Here is a 20044-nt window from a genome sequence, read left to right as displayed (position 1 = left end):
TCTTGGCAAATGTAGTTCATTTTTCTCAAGCACTGATTACAAGAAAGAGAAATTGTTACCTGAGACAATGAATTAACCAATTAATCATTTATTCCAACTAAAAAATGTCAATCATTACTTGTTTCATCTTCTCAAATGTCAGGATTTATTTGCCTTCAAGATAAATAATTTTTTAACTATATTGTCAAAAGCTATTTTACATCCCTTTCACAATTCTCATAAATTTTAAGAGATTAATGGATTATAATAATTGCACCCACTAATATCTGCCTTAAGAAATTTAATCCATCAAGAAAGCCTCATGCCATTAACCAGCAACTCTCGATTTACTTTCTACTTTCACTTAAGTTGCCTCTGATTGATTGTTTGGCTGAGGAGCAGCTCTTGCTTAGCTGGGATTTCTGAGTTATATTTATCCTGTCTAAACCTCTCTGGGGAATGGCAAACTGGAGGTCTGGTTTCACTGATTTGTCACTCCTCACCACTGGCTGCTTGAGCCTGGTCAAGCCTGCTTAATGACTCACTGCTGTACAGAGCCATGGCAGAATGATTACCGATCAAACTATCAAATACGATTACACGACTGCCTACACTTGGCACACAGGTATGTCATAAACTGAAAGTAAGATACTCTTGGCCCCTGCATGTCCACTAATAAATAGATTATAAACAAATAGGTATAAGTAGGTGAAAAGATAACTGCACATTTCAGGAAGTGGGTGTTTTATTGCAGAAACTGTAGCATATAGTGAAAATAATCGAAATTGTTACAGAACACAGTAAGCAAAATTATACAGAAAATTGTGTGCTAAAGCAGAAGTGAGTTTATTAGATGGTAAAGCAAAAAAATGTAATGAGTTTACTCATTATAGAAGTCGGGTGAGGACAGTATTTGTTACAGTCTTGAATTGAAATATAACACAGATGATCAAATACTGAAAGACGGTGTGTAATTACACCAAACAAACTAGAGAATCTACAGATCTTTATTCCATTTTCAAACTTCGTCATCCTCTTGGGCGCACACACACACACACACACACACACACACACACACACACACACACACACACACACACACACACACACACACACACACACACACACACACACACACACACACACACACACACACACACACAGTATTTCAAAATTTCTACTGTGCAACAGTGTTCATTTTGTAATGAAGCGGAGCTGTGGCAACTGGAGAAAAAAAGCTTTTAAGTTACAATAAAGAAGAACAACTATAAACATAAACAGCTGTCTACATTAGTAATATGGTCTCCGTGGATTATTCTGAAAAAAGACAAAAGAAAAAGCAGATTAAATTCAAGCACAACAAAAGACTGTGTGTGGATGTGCAGCAGAAATCTTCTTTAAAAAGTCAATAGATCATAACACGGAAACAATGTGTGGCTTTCTTTACGCAAATCCAAATTATATAAACAGTTTACATAAATTGGTGAAATTTTATAGATTACTTTTATAATGATAGAAAACATAAAAGAGATGTTACCAGTGGGTTGGGCCTGAAGCGGTAGGCGAGCATCATCCTTTTTCTAAAAGCGTCATATTCATCATCACCTTTTGTGAGCTCAGCTGGGCGGTCAATTCCAAATCCTGCTCCATTCATAGCCGTAGTTCCCCTGGAGTGAGACAGAGAGATCATAAAATAAGCCTTTTTTGTGTCTCTCTGATACGAGTGTTACAGTCTCTAATAATAACAACTGCTCTTCCAAATCAGAGGCGTAAATAATGAAAGTATTAATGAATGGCTACTGTGCATGTTGGCTCACTGTCAAACTCATGGCCTCCTGAGACAGCTGAATATAAACAGAGCCAGTGGTAATAGTGGCTCTGTTTATATTCAGCTATTTATACCTAAATAGGTCTACTAATTCCTATTTAGGTAAAAACGCCTACAAGATTTACAAGCACACACTGTAAACTGACTGCTAAGTAATACATTCCTGACCCTGTCATTACAGGGTCATTTAACGACACCAAATTATACTTTTATATACTTACTGCACTAAATGTTGAACTAATAATTCCTGCAATTTATGTATCAAAGTACCCTGTGACTGAAGTAGTAAATCAGGTGTAGTTTACATACACTCATCATGGGCATGAATTTCATGGTTATTTAGAATTTTTTCAACCATTAGTCTTCCAGGATGGAGTGATTGTACAGCATATATTACTCTCTATCGACTTAAAAAACAAAACAAACAAAAAACAAAACAAGAAATGGTGCACAAGTTGGAATCTTTTTTATAACTGCCAAAGCTCAAGAACTGGAAACTGCTGGAACACCAGTGTCACTGTCCACACTGTTTTACATTGACATGGAGTGAGAGGGTACTGACCAATAAAGACGATCCTGCTCTAAAAAAACCAACACCTTCAAGGTTATCCAAACCAAATTTCAGTCAAAGCAGGTTAACATTAAGCCGATGGAATGGCCTGCCCAAAGCCCCGACCTCAACCTTTTTGAAAATCTGTAGACTATGTTTAAAAGCTGGGTTGTGGTAGAAAACCAGGCAATTTAAATGAACTGGTTTGACAATACCAAAAGTGTCTGGTTGAGGTGCAACTTGATAAGAGACATTTAACCAAATACAATTACAATCAATCCATCCTGAAAATTCACAGTTAAAAGAAATCATTTAAAGCATTCATGCCCATGATTAGCATATGCAAACTTTTGCTCACAACAGCACTGAGTTCAGTTTAGTTTAAATATTAGAAGGATGATATTATAAGTAGAAATGCTCACTTGTTGACAGGAGCCTTTATTCCCTGTCCTTCACTGCCGAGGCCTTCGCCTTCTTTCCAGCCCATCTTCATGAGCATTCGGAAACCGAGATTCTCCACCGTCAACTTAAACTCTTTGTATTCTGAGTAGTCAGGGTCCCGACCCTCCTGTGAATCCAGGAGAAAAAGTTGAGCATTCACAACAAACAGAAGCAGCATTGTGTTTTGATTCAACACATTATTTTTTTATGACTGTAGGAATCATAATTCAGTTTTATTAGAAACACTCAAAAAAATCCTAAAGATGTCACATAAACATGAAGCAAATGGGACATGGAGACGGCTAAAATAAAGCAACAATGTTTATCATCCTTGGGAAGTGCACATGTACAGAAACAGGGAGTGTATATAGTTGATTATTAGTTCTGCACAGGTAAGTCATAGGTGTCTTCTATTGTTTAGTTGTTTTAAATGTTTAGAACATTATAGATGATGTATCTCAATAACACTCAGCTTTCAGGCCTTCATCAAATACAGCCTGCAAAAACATACGTACTATAATAACCCAACAGTTATATTACATTTTCCTCAAAGACACTTGTCTTTGTTTATACGTGCTTAGACTCAAACTGTATTCTGTTTGCCATTTAAAAAGCCACATCCTGGAGCTGACTTTCTAACAACTTCCCATGCCTCTGGCAGACAAATTACGTTCATAGTGTTCATTTTTTCAGCTTTGATACTTTTTGATGAGATAATAACAGTGCCAAATCACACAGATTTCTTTTTAAAGTAGCAATTATAGTCTGTTCCTAGGGGACTTTCAGAAAGGGATGAGGAATGTGCTGGGAAATGGGCAGTCTGGGTTTAACTGCTGAGGCATTTCAGAAAAACCTCAGCTCTACTAATAGATATGCATGCCTTTCTTGGTCAAAAAGCCACTAAAATTATACTTATATATATATACTTATATATATATATATATATATATATATATATATATATATACCCAACAAGATGGCGCCGAGTATGGCAGCCTCGTCATGAAAGCTCCCCAAGCAACAGCTGTTTTTGTGTTTAATTTTACTTTTTCTTTATTTTTTCACGAGTAGCACATGTCTCCTTGTGTACGACCGACAAACCTTACTGGACATAAAAGACGGACTTTCTCATCACTTTCCGGAGTTCAAGTTTTGCAACACGGACCTCCGTTTGCAGACCCCCATTCATCTCACCTGAGACGCGCCTTTGTTCTGGGCCGTGGAGGCCGCAAGCGCGCCGACGCAGAGGAAGAAGATCTGGCGTTCTGGTTCGACTGAGACGGCGCACTAACAGACCACCGTTACCCAGCTTATTACTGGCTAATGTGCAGTCTCTGGAGAACAAGCTGTGCGAGCTTCGGGCACGGATCTCATTCCAGCGAGAGATGCGGGACTGCTGCGTGATCTGCCTCACAGAAACCTGGCTATCGGACAAGGTACCGGACTCGCAGTACAACTACCGGGGTTCTCTGTGCACCGCGCGGACAGGTCACAGGAGCTTACTGGGAAAAGCAGAGGCGGTGGTGTGTGTTTCATGATCAACAACAGCTGGTGTGATTATGCGAACGTGCACCGGTCAAATCCTTCTGCTCACCGGACCTGGAGTACCTGATGGTTATGCCGCCATTCTGGCTACCGAGGGAATTTACAGCAGTGATTATTACGGCTGTTTATATACTGACCGAGCACTCAGGGAACTGTACAGCGATCAGCAGTGAGGAAACCTCACACCCAGAGGCGGCGTTTATCACGACCGGGGACTTTAATAAGGGTAACCTGAAGAAAGTCTCACCAAAACTCCACCAACACATCCATTTCAACACTCGTGGAGACCGGCTATGACCACTGCTACACCTCTTTCCGGGATGCGTACAAAGCCCTCCCCGCGCCCCATTCGGCCAATCAGATCACCGCTCCATCCTGCTTCTACCCGCCTACAGGCAGAAGCTGAAACAGGAAGCTCCAATGAGGGCGGTGCATCGTTGGTCGGACCAATCGGAGTCTACGCTGCGGGACTGTTTTGATCACGCGGACTGGGAAATGTTTCACGTGGCTGCTAAAGACATCGATGAATACACAGACTCAGTCTGTGGATTTATCAGAAAATGCGTGGAAGATGTCGTCCCATCCGGAACAGTTAAATCCTTCCCAAATCAAAAACCCTGGATTATCGGAGATGTTCGCACGGCGCTAGCGGCACGGAGCACCGCTTTTGCCTCCGCGAACACATCGGACTACAAACACGCACATTACCAACTCCGGAAGACGATCAAAGCAGCCAAACGTGAGTACAGGGACAGGGTGGAGCAACAGTTTGACAACCCTCGGAGTATATGGCAGGGACTAAACACGATCACAGACTTTAGAGGAAAACCAGCACACCGCAGACCACGGCTCTCTGTGTGAGGATCTAAACGTATTCTACGCTAGATTCGACACAGCGAACACCAGGAGACCGGACAGTGTGCGCACCGCGGATGACGTCAGTGCGCACACTGTATGCGGAGGTACTTCAGGAGAGTGAACCCACGCAAAGCTACTGGTCCGGACGGGATTCCCGGCCGCGTCCTCAAGTCATGCGCGGCTCAGCTGGCTGGAGTGTTCACACATATCTTCAACCTTTCCTCTCTCTGTCTGTAGTCCCAGCCTGCTTCAAAATGGCCACCATCGTCCCTGTACCCAAATCCTCCACCATCTCATCATTGAACGACTGGCGACCTGTAGCCCTGACCCCATCGTGAGCAAATGCTTCGAGAAGCTGGTCAGGGACTTCATCTGCTCCGCACTACCCGACTCACTGGACCCTCTACAGTTCGCATACCGCCACAACAGGTCCACTGATGATGCCATAGCCCTGACACTCCATGCTGCCCTGTCACACCTGGAGAAGAGAACACGTATGTGAGAATGCTGTTTGTAGATTACAGCTCAGCATTCAACACCATCGTTCCCTCGAAGCTGGACAGGAAACTGCAGGATCTAGGACTGAGCAGCTCCCTCTGCAGCTGGATCCTTAACTTCCTGTCTAGTGGTCAGACTGGGCAGCACCACCTCATCCCCATCACACTGAACACTGGTGCTCCACAGGGGTGTGTACTGAGCCCTCTCCTGTACTCACTCTACACTCACGACTGCACGGCCACTAACAACTCCAACATCATTGTGAAGTTTATGGACGACACTACAGTGGTGGGTCTTATCACCAACGGTGATGAGACAGCCTACAGGGAGGAGGTCAGCGCCTGACCCACTGGTGTCAAGACAACCATCTCACCCTCAACGTCGCAAAGACAAAGGAGCTGATAGTGGACCGGAGGTGCAGAGGAGTACACACCCCCATCACCATATACGCCGCTGTAGTGATCCGCTTCCTTGGTGTACATCTGGCTGAGGATCTTACGTGGTCAGTACACATAAACAAGACAGTGAAGAAGGCAGCAGCGCCTCTTCTTTCTCAGGAGACTGAAAAGATTTATATCCTCAGGACCTTCTATCGCTGTGCCATTGAGAGCATCCTCACTGGATGCATCACCACCTGGTATGGCAACACCATATACAACCGCAAAGCTCTCCAGAGAGTATACGGATAATTGAGGTGAGCTTCCTCCTAGCGGTGCCTGAGGAAAGCGGGAGGATCATCAAGGACTCCAGTCACCCCAGCCATAAACTCTTCAGACTACTTCCATCAGGAAGGAGGTTCTGCAGCATCCGGTCCCGTACCAGCAGACTGAGAGACAGCTTTTTCCACCAGGCCATCAGACTGCTGAACATATATAGACACCTCACCCTCACTACTGGAACTTCAACATTATGCACTCCATACTGTATATTAATGCCACTGTTTTGCACATACCTACCTCTGTATATTTTATATTTTATATATCTTATTTTATTGTTTACTCTATTTCATTTGTAAAACATGTATATACACACTCACACACACACACACACACACACACATATATTTAGTACATCAGTATATATACCTTTATATATGGTATATATTTATTACTTTTAGATTAACCATTTTTATATTTTGCTTGTTACGTTATTGTATTTTGCACAACTCTGTTGCTTGTGAAGCTTGCACACAAGAATTTCACTGCATGTACTGTACCAGTGTACCTGCACATGTGATGTGACAATAAAGGTGATTTGATTTGATTTGATTTGATTTGATATATGAACTGATTTACAAGGGCCTAATTTAGCAATCCTTTCTTTTCCCCGGAAATAACATGCATGATGCATTAAGCAAATCCTGATATTTCCTTCCCAACTTGGGGAAGTGTTGAATTCAAATGAAAACTGACCTTTAGTGCCTTGAAAGTCTCCATAAACTTCTCCAGCTCCTCTGGGGGCAGGAAGTCACCAATAAAGTGCTTCCCTTTACCCATTTCTGTCAGAGATTCAGCCCATTCTGGAACAGACATTTAATTTTTTTTTTAAATCAGAAAGGATCACATACTAAGTCTTCAAAAGCCTATAGAGTTAAAGTGTATATGAATGATTTTCCAGGCTGCTGGTAAAACTCACCGCGAGTCTTCTCCATTTCCATCTTTCGGAGCCGATGTTCCCAGGTCCCCGCTTGCTGGTCCACCTCTTCATCGCTGTCATACTCGTGCTGATGCTCTCTTATGGCCTTCTCCCACATCACCTGCATGTCTGCCATCGCACGCTTGTGCTTCATAATCATGTCATACATCTCTTGCATCTGCAAAAAAACAATGCCTGCTCAGTTAGCAACACGTACGTTGTTAGGAACTTCCAGGAAATTATAATATTGTTTGATTTGAAAGAAATTTAAAAGACTAAAGCAACAACACTATGTATTCTTTTTTAATACTTCCATACCTCTTGTTGTTCTTTCAATTGTCTCTTCTGGTCCTCAGATAATTCTGTCACTCCAACCAGACCAAGAGGCTTCCCTTTTTTATAACCCAGACCTCTCAGCTCCTGGGCTAAAACGGGGAATATCCATTAGTATGTATAATGCTAGCAATCTCAATTTTTCATTAATCGTCAAACTATCTTGCTGGGCTCAATGTTCAGATGACTTTATGAAATATGGCTATGAGCATTAGCATGCATAAGTTGGAAAATATTTAACAATATTTGTTGTCAGCTGCAAAGCACATAACACTGTCTTCTGAAAGAATTGCAGAAGAAAAAGGTTTGGGATTAAATTAATATTAATCCCCTACAAATAAACACATGAACAGTACTTGCACATTTGTAGAGTAAATACCAGAAAGTGATGGTGCGTTAGGGTCTGGAAGACTGTTCTCATGAGGAACAACAATTGGAGGAATAGGCAGGTCGACTTTGTCATCTTCAGACCCCCATCTGCTCTTCCTCTTTCGTTTCACAGGTGGGGTTTCTGACTCCTTAAAGTTAAGTGCAGATGGCTGGCTCTGCTGTGGAGAGATTTCTGGTACTGGAAAAGCAGCTGGTGGCTTAACAGCTGTCCTAGAATCTCCTGTTAAATCTGCAGAGTTCTGAGAGTTTGCAGCACGATACTCCTTTACTTTCTCTTTGTAGAAACGGTGGGCTGGACTTTGTTCATCATATAAAAAACTGAAGGACAGAAGATACATACAGTTCAGACGAACTATTAAAAAAGAAAATGTGAGACATGCAGGACACAGAAACAGATATGACCACTTACCTGAAGGCTGGGTTGTCTCGGTTGCGCTCAGCAGCGATGGCTTCCACCTCTGGGCCACCCTCCGCCACAAACTTGGCCAGCTTCTCAGCCACCTGCTGGGTTTCCGCGTCCACTGGGGGGGAGACTTTAAGCAGCCTATTAGTACTGGGAGTCAATTCACACTCTACTACTGTACCGTACTCAACTGGCCCTCATACACCACCAGTCTAGAGCCAATAGGGGATAAGAAAAGGAAAAGGGAAGGAGGAGCAAGGGGGACAGGGGTGGTGAAAGGGGAACTGTATGGATTTGAGGCTTTTACTGTAACAAATGAAGAATGAAGCCCTGAGAGACTCCAACAACATACAGTATGACTATAATTTAAAACTTACATCTGCATTCATTACACTGTCCAAGTCAAAATCTAATGCTGTATTTATTCAAGACTTATCAAAAAATAAAACACTATAGCACAGTCATTGTGCCAGAAAACAGATTGAGAGTCTGAAAGCAAAATCTGCAACATATTTAGCACAGTTAAAAGCAAAGGCTAGTTGTGACGTGTTGGCTTGAAGTTGGAAAAAGACCCAATCAGAAGCAGAAAGTGGGTGTTGAAAAGTGTCAATCCAGATCAGAACTTTAAAATACATAATACATGGTTCAGCTGCTTTCCAAATATCTCAGTTTTAGATATGCTAGGAGTGGACACAGTAAAAGTTACACATTTAAAATGAAAAAATATTGGTGTAGTTGGTGAGCTGGACTAACACTACTGAAAAATGTGAGCCTTCTGCTATGCAGTTTTCAAAACTGATCAAGTTATGATGAACTTCACTGCAATAGTACATTAGTTACAGGCTTCTGTGGTCACTATTTTAGCCATCACTATCAAGCTCTGAGTATCTCAGTAGTCAGATTATAATACCTGAAAATTGTGAGTGTATCTGAGAATGCGGTACTGGCATCCATTCCTGTGCAATAACAGTAACTCTGAGAGGAAAGATTAAAGAAAAAGAGCAGAAAAGGAATTGTGTGAAATAAAAATGCCATTTACCATTATCTGAGAGTTTCTCTGGTCTTTGCAAATCCTTTTTCAATTCTGCAATCTTTTTCTTGTAGTAGAGATATTCCACGCTGCTCTTATCATACAAAAAACTAAAAGGCAAGGACAAAAATTGTAAACAGATACGTCTGAAAAAAACTTTCAGAGTAAAATAAGTCTCAATAAGTTAAGTGACAATGTCCTTCAAACTTACGAGAAAACAGGATTGTCCTTGTAGTCTTCCTTAGCCTTCTTCTCCAACTCAGGTCCCCCCTCGGCCACAAAAGAAGCCATCTTGTCGATAATGAGTCTGGTGTCTGAATCCTCTGGGGGAGAGACTTTAAGCACGCTATGAGTACATTTACTCAAAGGGCACAAATGACAAAATGCCAGTCACAAGGCAACTGTTCCACTGGAGTACGCAGAGGATGCACTGAAATGTCCAAGCCATGGAGGTGTCCCCTGACACAATGAAAAACACAGGCCAGGAATTACCTTTCATCTCTAAGAATTTGGAGTAATCGGCCTCTTCTTCCTCATCTTCGCCATCTGGAGAACAAAAGACACTTGGCCTCTGGCTGAGAATAGGATTCTTCTTGGACTGTGAGAAGCTCTTGAACTGATTTAGCATGCTGCTGACTCCAAGGCCAGGTCGCTGGCCAACGAAAATGCTCTTTTTCTGTAGCGCATTTCCTCCTGGTGATAAAGTTGGGGTTGATGGGATCTTGGCATCATTGATGGAACCTAGAAAGAAAAGGAGACACTTCAGGAAAACCCTTCTACTAAATTCTATTATATTTAGATTCTAATTAATTAGGTTATGCATACTAATGCAAACTGTCCCATCTAAAGCTCTGCTAAATTTCATTCAATATTTTGAGTAAGCTGTGCAGAATCAGGTACTAACCAGACACATGTGCCTTTTCCTTCTGCATCTTCATGAACTGCTGTAAGAAGCTCCCATCATTTGCGAACTTATTTGTGGAAGCCCCTTGGACACTGGTAGAACTACAGGGATAAAAGTATTTTTAAAAACATGTTTTCAAATCTAAGGTCACTGTTGGCATCAAAGAAAACATTCACGTGTACAAGTATCAGATTGTTGTTGGTATTGAAACTGAATGTGGGCCATAATAGGATGTGTATAATTACCTTTCAGACAGAGGCTTGCTAGTGGTTTGCACATTCATTTTTGCTTGCTCTGCCATTCTTTCTTCAATCTCTTTTTTCTTCTGAGCTATCAGTTTTTCTTGACGGAGAATAGTCATGTTCATCTTGCTTTTCTGTGGTTGGATGGGTCTGGACTTCCACCCTCCTCGACCTCAAATACATGATAAAATACAATGTATGTGACAACAAACCTAAACCTCTAACAAAAGATAGTGCCACCCTCTGAAACAACTAGCACATCAGGAAATCTGACACTTATTTTATAAGCTGGCGAAGAGTAGTGCTAGCCTTTTAAAAAAAAACTTATTCGAGCAACAAAACAATTTTCAGTAGCTATGTGACGAACTCTGAACTGGGTTAAAGAGGCAGTTGTGTCTTTAAATATGATCATTAAAGACTGCAGTTGAAAGTGTGTATTTATCGAACTGTATTTAAAACCCGACCTTTACCTAGTCTAGCTAACCCAACAGCTAGTTAACTTAGCTGGCGTTGTACACTGGTTCAAACAAGCTAAATTAGCTTGTGAGATTTAACGGATAAACGATCGACCTTAAAGTGCAGTTTGCACGTATTTGGTGTAAATCTCACTGTAAACGTTTACCTGCATCGCCAGACTCCATGGTCGCAGCAGGAAGAAAAATGCACTTCTAAAAAAGACGAGCAGGGACGACAAAAAAGGCCTGCAGTAGTTACGGTAGAAGCGGGGCGACTTCAGGCTGAATTTCCCCACAAAATTTCCGGTTTCCACTCACCAGAATAAAAGCATTATTTTTTACCTCGAGCCTTAACCACATTTACTTTACAGTCTATGTAGTAAATAGGTATATCATAATTTTAAAACCATGCTTTCTTAAATTCCCAATCGTAAACAATGTAAATAATCATCCTTCATCTTCAAACCCCCAAAGGAAAACAGACAAACAAATAAACAAACAACAACAAAACAACCTGTGGTAAGATTTTTTTCTTCACATCTCCCAGCCCTATTGAAATTGTTTGGACTTGTAAAGAGGAAGGATAGTGAATATATTGTTACCACAAACTCTGACTATTGAGCTGTCAGGCAGGAAGAAGATGGATGCAGTGAAGGAGGATATGCCGAGGATTCGTGTGACAGAGGAGTAGGCAGATGATCAGTCGAAAGAAGAATAAAAATACAGTAATTATAGTGCAATATTTTAATCATTTATTTATTGTTATCATTTAGCTTCTTTTCAGGTTCATTTTTATTGTTTAAAAAGGGTTAGTTCTCTTTCTTCTTTGCCTTCTTCCTCTTATTATTATAAAAATGATCAGGTTTAAAAAGTTCTGAAAAGGTAGTACAATATACAGATAGACAAAACACTTTGTCTTACAGCCATACCAGGGTAGGTCAAAAATGCACCAATAGGGCCTCCTCAAATTTGACAAAACTGACAAAAAATAAAACTAAAGACTTGCTTCTATATTATATATTCGTTTAGTTCGTTTTATGATAAGATAGAAGAACAGAAATTATAATTTGGAGGTAAATACACCGGAAGTCATTTTCTGCCTGTCGTGTCAGGTGCGCGTTAGTTTCCGTTTCCTGTTGCAAGAGCTGTTGCCGTTGTCCCTTGTTGCTACCCGTCCGTACTGTGCGAACTGCTCTCCTGCTCAGAAATGGCTGAAGCTCCCCAACGGCCCTGCCGGTTTTTTTGTCACCGGTGTTCAGCAGAGATTAGTCCGCGTTTACCGGTAAGGGCCGTAGAGACACCTTTTGTCCGCGTGAAGGATGATGAGTAATATCCGAGCTTGTCTGATTTTATGTGCGTGTGGCACTCAGAGAGTCTCTCGAGTCATTTGCTGCTGTTTAGCTGCGCTAGTTCGGCTAGCCCTGTAGTAAAGGACGGGGTGGTAGTCAGGTGTCACTAATCAGGCTGGCGGATACGCTCGGGTTGAGATGTCATGTTTTACCGTTATTATATTGAACGTAACTAAATGACAACCAGGTAGAGCTGACGTTAAGGGCTTGACAAGTTCAGCCGCGGTAGCCTTTTGACGTTAACGGGCAAGCTAACGGAAGACCGCGGGCTCACTTTCGATTTAGGGGAGTTCTTTTTTTTTTACTCAGGAGACACCTCTTAGCGGGGAATGCTTTCCAGTAAAGACTGTTGTTGGCTGATTGTAGTTGTTAAATCATTACAAAGTCACTCTCTGTCGGCTCTGCTGTTGTGGCACCAACCAACCTCCCAGCACTTTGTTGTCAAAGCCTTTCACATGAAGCTTCTTGAATGTTGCAGTAACGGTTTCTCTTTAGTCAGTCTGCTGCTCAGCTTTGTGACACAGTGCCCTTTAAATGTAGGAAACTTCTAAGCCCTGCTCAGTAAAGTTGCACTCCATAAACGCTCCTAAAGACAATTTAAATTTAAAAAAAAAAAAAAAATATTATTATGGGTTGCCCAAGTATATAATGTTGGTGTTTGACCTAATAAATAGACAATTGTGTTTGTGTCAGGGATTCAAATTTATATTTTCATTGTAGGACTACACGTGTCCACGCTGTGAATCTGGTTTTATTGAGGAACTGCCTGAAGAAAGAAGGTAAGGAGGATCAGTCTGAAGAAGTCCACTGAAACAAAGTTTAGCTCTTCATCACACTCTCTTTGAACATTTAGTCAGTGCATCAGAACATCAGTGCAAAATTTGTGCCACCAGTAACCATAGGCAGAAGGTACTTGTGTACTGATGCTCCGATGATAAATCGGTGTATCGCTACTTAGTTTAATATTTCAGTACATTTCTACCTCTTAACGTTTCACTTTCTGTGTTTATGCAGTGCTGAAAATGGGTCTGCCTCTACTTCCTCTTCCAGTGATCAGTTCCGCCCAGTCTTGGAGGTCAGTGTGATGTGATAAATCAGCTGGTCCTGAAAAACATTTTTTATTTTTTTTTGCACCCTACACTATATTTTGACATTGCCTCTGTCTCTACCACTAGAACATGGATCACCAGCACTTATTCACATTTCCCCCGGGTTATGGTCCGTTCGCCCTTGGGATTTTTGATGAAAACTTTGACCTTCGGTTGCGGCTACCCACAGAGGACAACCGAGAGACGGAAAACAGGAGAGAGCGGGAAATGGCATCGCGGCAAAGATACGGTGCACGGCAACCACGGGGTCGGCATGTTCCTCGGCGACAGGGTACGCGACACGAAGGAGTGCCCACATTAGAGGGGTGAGACATTTTCAGCAGTAGAGCGTGACTGAGAAGAAGTGACAGGGGAAACAGCTTGGCTTGTTACTGTGTTATGTGCAAATATTATATGTCACATGTTCTGGTAACAGTATTAATCCCACTGTTTCTCAGTTTGAACCCTGTTGCTTGTTGTAAGTAGTTTGTTTTTGTGATGTTTCTTTTTTCCTGACTAGAATTATCCAGCAGCTAGTAAATGGAATTATAGCACCTACAGCCATGCCAAATATTGGGATGGGACCTTGGTAAGTTTAAGAATGTATGATAGAGACATTGCTTACTTATTTCAGGAGACTTTTTACTTTGTTAACATCCTTCTTAATTTGCAGGGGTATGCTACATTCCAATCCAATGGACTATGCCTGGGGTGCCAATGGGCTCGATGCTATCATTACGCAGGTATGTACAATGTTTTTCTTTCACATGGAAATAGAGATAAACAAAATTTTATACTTGGCTTTTGAGTCCAACAAATCTATTCAACAGAGTTGCAGGGATACTGTGTTTTAGTAAATACAAGACCTGAGCCCTGGATTTCAGGCCGGGGTCATTTTAGCAAGTTTAGCACTTAAAAATACAATGAACCAATATAAAAGTGTTCAGCACAACATTTGGAACCTCCCTCTGGTGTTCCAGGAAGTCTCACTAACATACACAGAGAGGCTTCAGAGATTTGACCTTGAAGGCTTTCAAATTTAGATGACTAGCTAAAATGTAAATCTGCATCAGCTGATGAGAATACACTAAAAAACAAACAAACAAACAAAAATTACTCTGTGGGAGATGGGAGGGGGGGCTGATTACAACAAAGAGCGAGGACCTAGGAGGGAAAAAACTCCCAGCATTTTTTTTTTTCTATCTGCTGGCACTAGATATGAAACATCAGGACATAACCGCATGGTAATTAACACGTAATGCACCAGCGCGACCCTAAATGTGGGCAACGACATTGGCTACTTACACAGGTTGCGTAGAAAACTCAAAGATTCTTTGCAGAAGTCCAAATCAGACATTACTGTAATGTTATTAAGGTGAAGTTCAAAGACAAAGCTCTAGGCTAACTGGCTCAGAATGTATCTGTGACTTGAACATAATTTAGTGAAATGTGCAGCTTGTTTTTTAATTCATAGTGTTTAATGTAACAGAGGACAGGATAAGAACACAGAGGCGCATGGAGGCAAAATAAGAGAGCCACCACAACAAACACAGAAATAGCAGAAATTACACCAGTGTTGTATCTTAAGGAAATGACAAAGCACAATGCAGGCCTGAAGTTAAGGTCACAAGCAGTATCCCCCTGGAATTGTATAAAACCGTCAGTCTGAAGGAGCATCTTCTTGTGCAACCCAGCATCACTTCTAACCTTCCTGCAACTTTCACATCCATCCCTTCCCCAGACCACATGTTTATGCACATTTTTGATGAATGCTGGGTCTCTAATAATGTAAAAAATATTAATTTAAGCAAAGGAGAAAGTCAAAGGAACCAAATGATGGAAGAATTATCTTTTCATGATGCCCTGAAACTCCTCAGGATGTTAGTAGTTCTCTGTGTTGACCCTGATGAGTTCAGTGTACAAGTGTGTGACTATAAAAAAATTCTCCAGGTCCCATTCCTGACCTGATATGCTGCCTTCAGGCTTGGACACTGTGGACTCATTCACTGAAACTTGCGGTTTGGTCCCTGGGTCATAGCTTTCATTGACCCGTCTCCCATCAATATTAATGATCCTCAACATGAGGGTCTGGTCAGAACAGGAATTTCAGGGTTCACTCTAAAAATAGCAGCAACCGTGGGAGGGGATTCGAAAAAAGGAGAATGTCCAAATTAACATTTTTCTTTTTTTGTGTCTAGAGTCAAAGAATGCATGTTTGCAAGTGCCTAATGAAGCACTGATGATCAGGCATATAGAAATATGAAGAGAAGTTTCCTTTGATTTGATCGGCCTTGTTGTCATTCTGATTTGGTCACAGCTGGTCATTGTGAGCCTGTCTGTTTTTCATTTGTAGTTATTAAACCAGTTTGAAAACACGGGTCCCCCTCCTGCAGACAGAGAGAGGATAAAGAATTTACCCACGATTTCCATCACCGAGGAGCACGTCAGTAAGTCCTCTTCTCATTTTCAGTGTGGTTCTTTGTACATTTCACTGCAACCTGCTCAGCTATGCACTCTACTTAAAACCAAATAAATAAAACATCTGTGTAGACATTTCTACTGATTCAACAACAGTGTGTTTTTTTTTTTTTTTTTTTGTTTTTTTTTTTTAAAATAATGAGAAAACAGCCTTTGAAAAATGTCTCTTTTTTTGGGACATTTGGCTTTGAGTCACAATTGCTCAACACTACCTAAACTCAAATAAACTATATCAGTGTGATCTCAGTTCTCCGTGGGGCTGATGTGTGTGTGAGCACAGACAGATGGTGTGTCGTTTGCTGTTTGCACAGGTGCTGGTTTAGAGTGTCCCGTGTGCAAAGAAGACTACAGTGTTGACGAGAGTGTTAGGCAGCTACCCTGCAATCATTTGTTTCACAATGACTGTATAGTACCGTGGCTGGAACAGGTATGTATATTTAATGGATGATGCAAACAGAACTATAGAGCTGATTGAAACATTAATTGTGTTATTTCATTTATACCAACCACTTACATATGAAGCCAGGTTTGTTTTGGATCATTTGATTTGTATATAACCTATGTACTTCCTAAACTACTAATGTGGTTGCAGAAGATGGCTGCCCCTCCCCGAATCTGGTTCTGCTGAAAGGTTTTCTTCCTGTTAAAAGGGAGTTTTCCCTCTCAATGTTGCCAAGTTCTTGCTCATAATGGGTTGTGTGATAGTTGGGTTTTTTCTAATGTTGTGGGTTATTTTCCTTAAAGTATAAAGTGCTTTAGGTGAGTGCTGTTATGAATTGATATTATATAAATACAATTGAATTGTTTCTGATTATACTGTAAACAAGTTAACTGCTAAATCATAGCTTTACAGTTTTAATAAAGACTTTCAAAAGCAGCACTGATTCTCAATATTCTCTGGTGGCTCTCTTAAATCTTGTTGCTTTGAAACTTTAGTGGTTTTCTGTATTCCAGGAGTAAAGAAAAACACTCTAATCCCTGCAGTTTTACACATACTGCATCATTGCCCGGTAGTTTGGAAAAACAAACAATATTTCCCCGTCTTACACTTATTTGCAGGTCATATTATAAATGGGTTGCATTTTTTTTCCCTTAGTGCATATCATATGTCTCTTCTGATACTTTCAGCAATCTTCCAGGAATTTGCTGACATTTGTGAGCCAATCTTCACCCTGGAAAGTTTTTTTTTTTTTTTTTCAAAAGCTCTCTATTGCTAAAAGGGCAAAACAGATAAAGCAGTGTTTACCAAAGTACCCGTGTACGAGTGGGCACGGCTTACGTCTTATTTAAGAGCTGTCATTCATCCTGCTGTTGTGTTGATGTCAGATGTTTTCTAGTTGGTGGGGGTTATTTAGTTTTATTTTGCTCTAACATGAGTAGCTTATGACGTGTGAGTCCTGAAGAAATCACCTTGTCACTGAAGCTGTGGCTAGAGGCAGTTGAATTACATTGTTTACAGAAATATGTCAAATTGAATTTACAATAACAAATTCCAACACTAACTCTTTGGTTGCACTGAACACAGAGGGTTTTCAGACTGTTTGCGGTGATTTTCTCTCTTTTTACTGGCCACATGCAGAGCTTATTCAATTCAATTCAATTTTATTTATATAGCACCAAATCACAACAACAGTGGCCTCAAGGCGCTTTATATTGTAAGGTAGCCCCTAAAATAATACATACAAAGAAAAACCCAACAATCATATGACCCCCTATGAGCAAACACTTTGGCAACAGTGGGAAGGAAAAACTCCCTTTTAACAGGAAGAACCAGGCTCAGGGAGGGGCGGCCATCTGCTGCGACCGGTTGGGGTGAGAGAAGGAAAACAGGATAAAAGACATGCTGTGGAAGAGAGAGAGAGAGATTAATAACAAGTATGATTCAATGCAGAGAGGTCTATTAACACATAGTGAGTTAGAAAGATGACTGAAGAATAAATACTCAGTGCATCATGGGAATCCCCCAGCAGTCTACACCTATTGCAACATAACTAAGGGAGGATTCAGGGTCACCTGATCCAGCCCTAACTATATGCTTTAGCAAAAAGGAAAGTTTTAAGTCTAATCTTAAAAGTAGAGATAGTGTCTGTCTCCCAAAGTGGAAGCTGGTTCCATAGAAGAGGGGCCTGAAAACTGAAGGCCCTCTTTTGCATGTTCAGGGTAGGGCAGTTTGACTGAGTTTGTGGGATGGCCAGACTACACTGGCTAAATAAATGTTGGCATCAAAGGTCATTTATGTAGTTAAAAAAAGATTTCCATCCATCCATCCATTCGCTTCCGCTTATCCTTTTCAGGGTCGCGAGGGGCGCTGGAGCCTAAAAAAAGATTTCCCAACCCAATAGCATCATCTATTTTTACATTTGTGGAGTGGGTCTTTGTGGCGCACTCAGTTTACTCATTGCTGTCACGCCTAATGTAGGCATTTTCATTGATTACAGTGGAAGCATACACCCAGTGAAGAGTCTGCATTATGTCTACAGTGTAGCCACAAGGCTGTTGTCTGGAACCAGGCTTCTTTCAGTTGTTTAAATGCTTTATTCAAGTGTCCATTTTACTGAATTATTAAGATTGTGGGTGGGAATAAAACTGCTGTGTTCATGTATTGAAGCTGATCACAGTGTTAACTTCCTGTTCCCTGTTTCTTACAGCATGATACGTGTCCCGTGTGCAGGAAGAGTCTTAGTGGACAAAACACAGCCACAGACCCGCCGGGGTTATCGAGAATGAACTTCTCCCCCTCTTCCTCCTCCTCTTCCTCCCCAAGCTCACCTAGCAATGAAAATGCTGCCAGTAACTCCTAGATTTTCACTGTTTCACAAGAGAAAACATGAAACCGTTCTTAGACCCAGCAGCGCCTCTCTGCAGCTGAAACCAGGACATTTTTCTGTCTCAGGTGAACGGGACAGTGAGACGAGGTGAACTCAAATTTTAGGATTTTTTTTGTTTTGTTTTTTTTCTCCCTCCTTCTGTGCTGAAGGGATATTGGGACCAGCTCCCGCTGCTACTGTTACAGAGTGTTTGAGGAGGTGGGACTCGATGGTGAATATGATGACGATAATAATAACAGTCCACTTATGAGTGGGATTCTTACAAGACCCGGAGCAGAATTGAAGCCAGATTGGACTGCTTTTTGATGAAAACATGTCCTTGCGGCAGTGCTTGGACACATTTTATATTTAAAAGACAAGATGCTCTTTTTTTAAAAACATTGCCTGTGGTGGTGGAGACCGTAGATGTGTAGATAGAGAATTCATTTTTGAACTATGAGCCACTGTACAGTGAATGGATCAAACTAAGACCTTGTGGGAAGGAGACTGAGTGTGCATCTGATTTTTATTTATTTGCACAGTTTTTCTTTTTTTTTTTTTTTTTTTTTTGGCACAAAATCTCATGTTGGGATGTGAATGTGAGTAAACTACTGAACAAAAACAAGCAACATTTCAACCTTTTGAATTGAATAAATCTTTGAAGATGTGTTTTTCCTTTTTATTAAATTTTTTTTTAGAGTTTGATTCAGTGTATTTGGTGCATCTTGGCAAGTTGAACATTGTTACAACTTAGGAGGGGATATGTAGTGAAAATGTTCACAACTGTGTGTTTATTGGACCCCTGCAAAGTAAAAAAAAGAAAAGGCAAACAGGCATGGGATCATCTTACCTCTGTGGAACTGGCCAAATGTGTTTATTATTTTATTTACTGAGTTTTTGTACAGTCACAATAAAGTGATTAAAAACAAATTTAAAGGTTTTTGCTGACATTGTAAAGAAATATGAGAGCTGACAAAGTTACTCTGAGGTTCAACTATACAGTATACGTTAAACTATAGGTATAGGGAAAAAAAGGATGTTAAAAAATGTAAATTCCCTCATTCCCTTTTTCAGGATGAAGTGGTTTGAGGTTTGATTTCTTTAATGGGTCATAACAAATGTTAACGTGTTTTCTCACCATGTGAGATTTGAAACTTTTGGATAAACTGATGTCTTACATATGTCTTGAAACCTTTTTTTGATCATGTAGTAAAGTGATGGTTGTAAATCA

General features: G+C 40.9%; 2 protein-coding genes across 2 annotated transcripts; one reads left to right on the top strand and one right to left on the bottom strand.

The window, feature by feature from the left end:
* Nucleotides 1–706: 706 nt before the first annotated feature.
* On the bottom strand, nucleotides 707–11403 carry sugp1 (SURP and G patch domain containing 1). Its single transcript, XM_031738115.2, has 14 exons — nucleotides 11259–11403; nucleotides 10640–10808; nucleotides 10395–10495; nucleotides 9983–10231; nucleotides 9702–9825; nucleotides 9500–9600; nucleotides 8467–8590; nucleotides 8047–8375; nucleotides 7653–7759; nucleotides 7335–7512; nucleotides 7112–7218; nucleotides 2780–2925; nucleotides 1517–1646; nucleotides 707–1296 (listed from the first exon to the last, which is right to left on the bottom strand). Exons 1-14 carry the CDS (start codon nucleotides 11275–11277, stop codon nucleotides 1270–1272), a joined length of 1911 nt encoding a protein of 636 aa, XP_031593975.1. The 5' UTR covers nucleotides 11278–11403; the 3' UTR covers nucleotides 707–1269.
* An 814-nt stretch (nucleotides 11404–12217) lies between these two features.
* Nucleotides 12218–19481, top strand: rnf126 (ring finger protein 126). Its single transcript, XM_031738127.2, has 9 exons — nucleotides 12218–12373; nucleotides 13161–13219; nucleotides 13455–13515; nucleotides 13616–13854; nucleotides 14049–14117; nucleotides 14202–14271; nucleotides 15882–15975; nucleotides 16318–16433; nucleotides 18655–19481. Exons 1-9 carry the CDS (start codon nucleotides 12299–12301, stop codon nucleotides 18805–18807), a joined length of 936 nt encoding a protein of 311 aa, XP_031593987.1. The 5' UTR covers nucleotides 12218–12298; the 3' UTR covers nucleotides 18808–19481.
* Nucleotides 19482–20044: the final 563 nt, after the last annotated feature.

This window comes from Oreochromis aureus, linkage group 18 (genome assembly GCF_013358895.1).
Source record: "Oreochromis aureus strain Israel breed Guangdong linkage group 18, ZZ_aureus, whole genome shotgun sequence".
NCBI lineage: Eukaryota > Metazoa > Chordata > Actinopteri > Cichliformes > Cichlidae > Oreochromis > Oreochromis aureus.
Note: the sequence above shows the minus strand (reverse complement) of the source record. Positions and strands in the feature narration are given on the sequence as shown.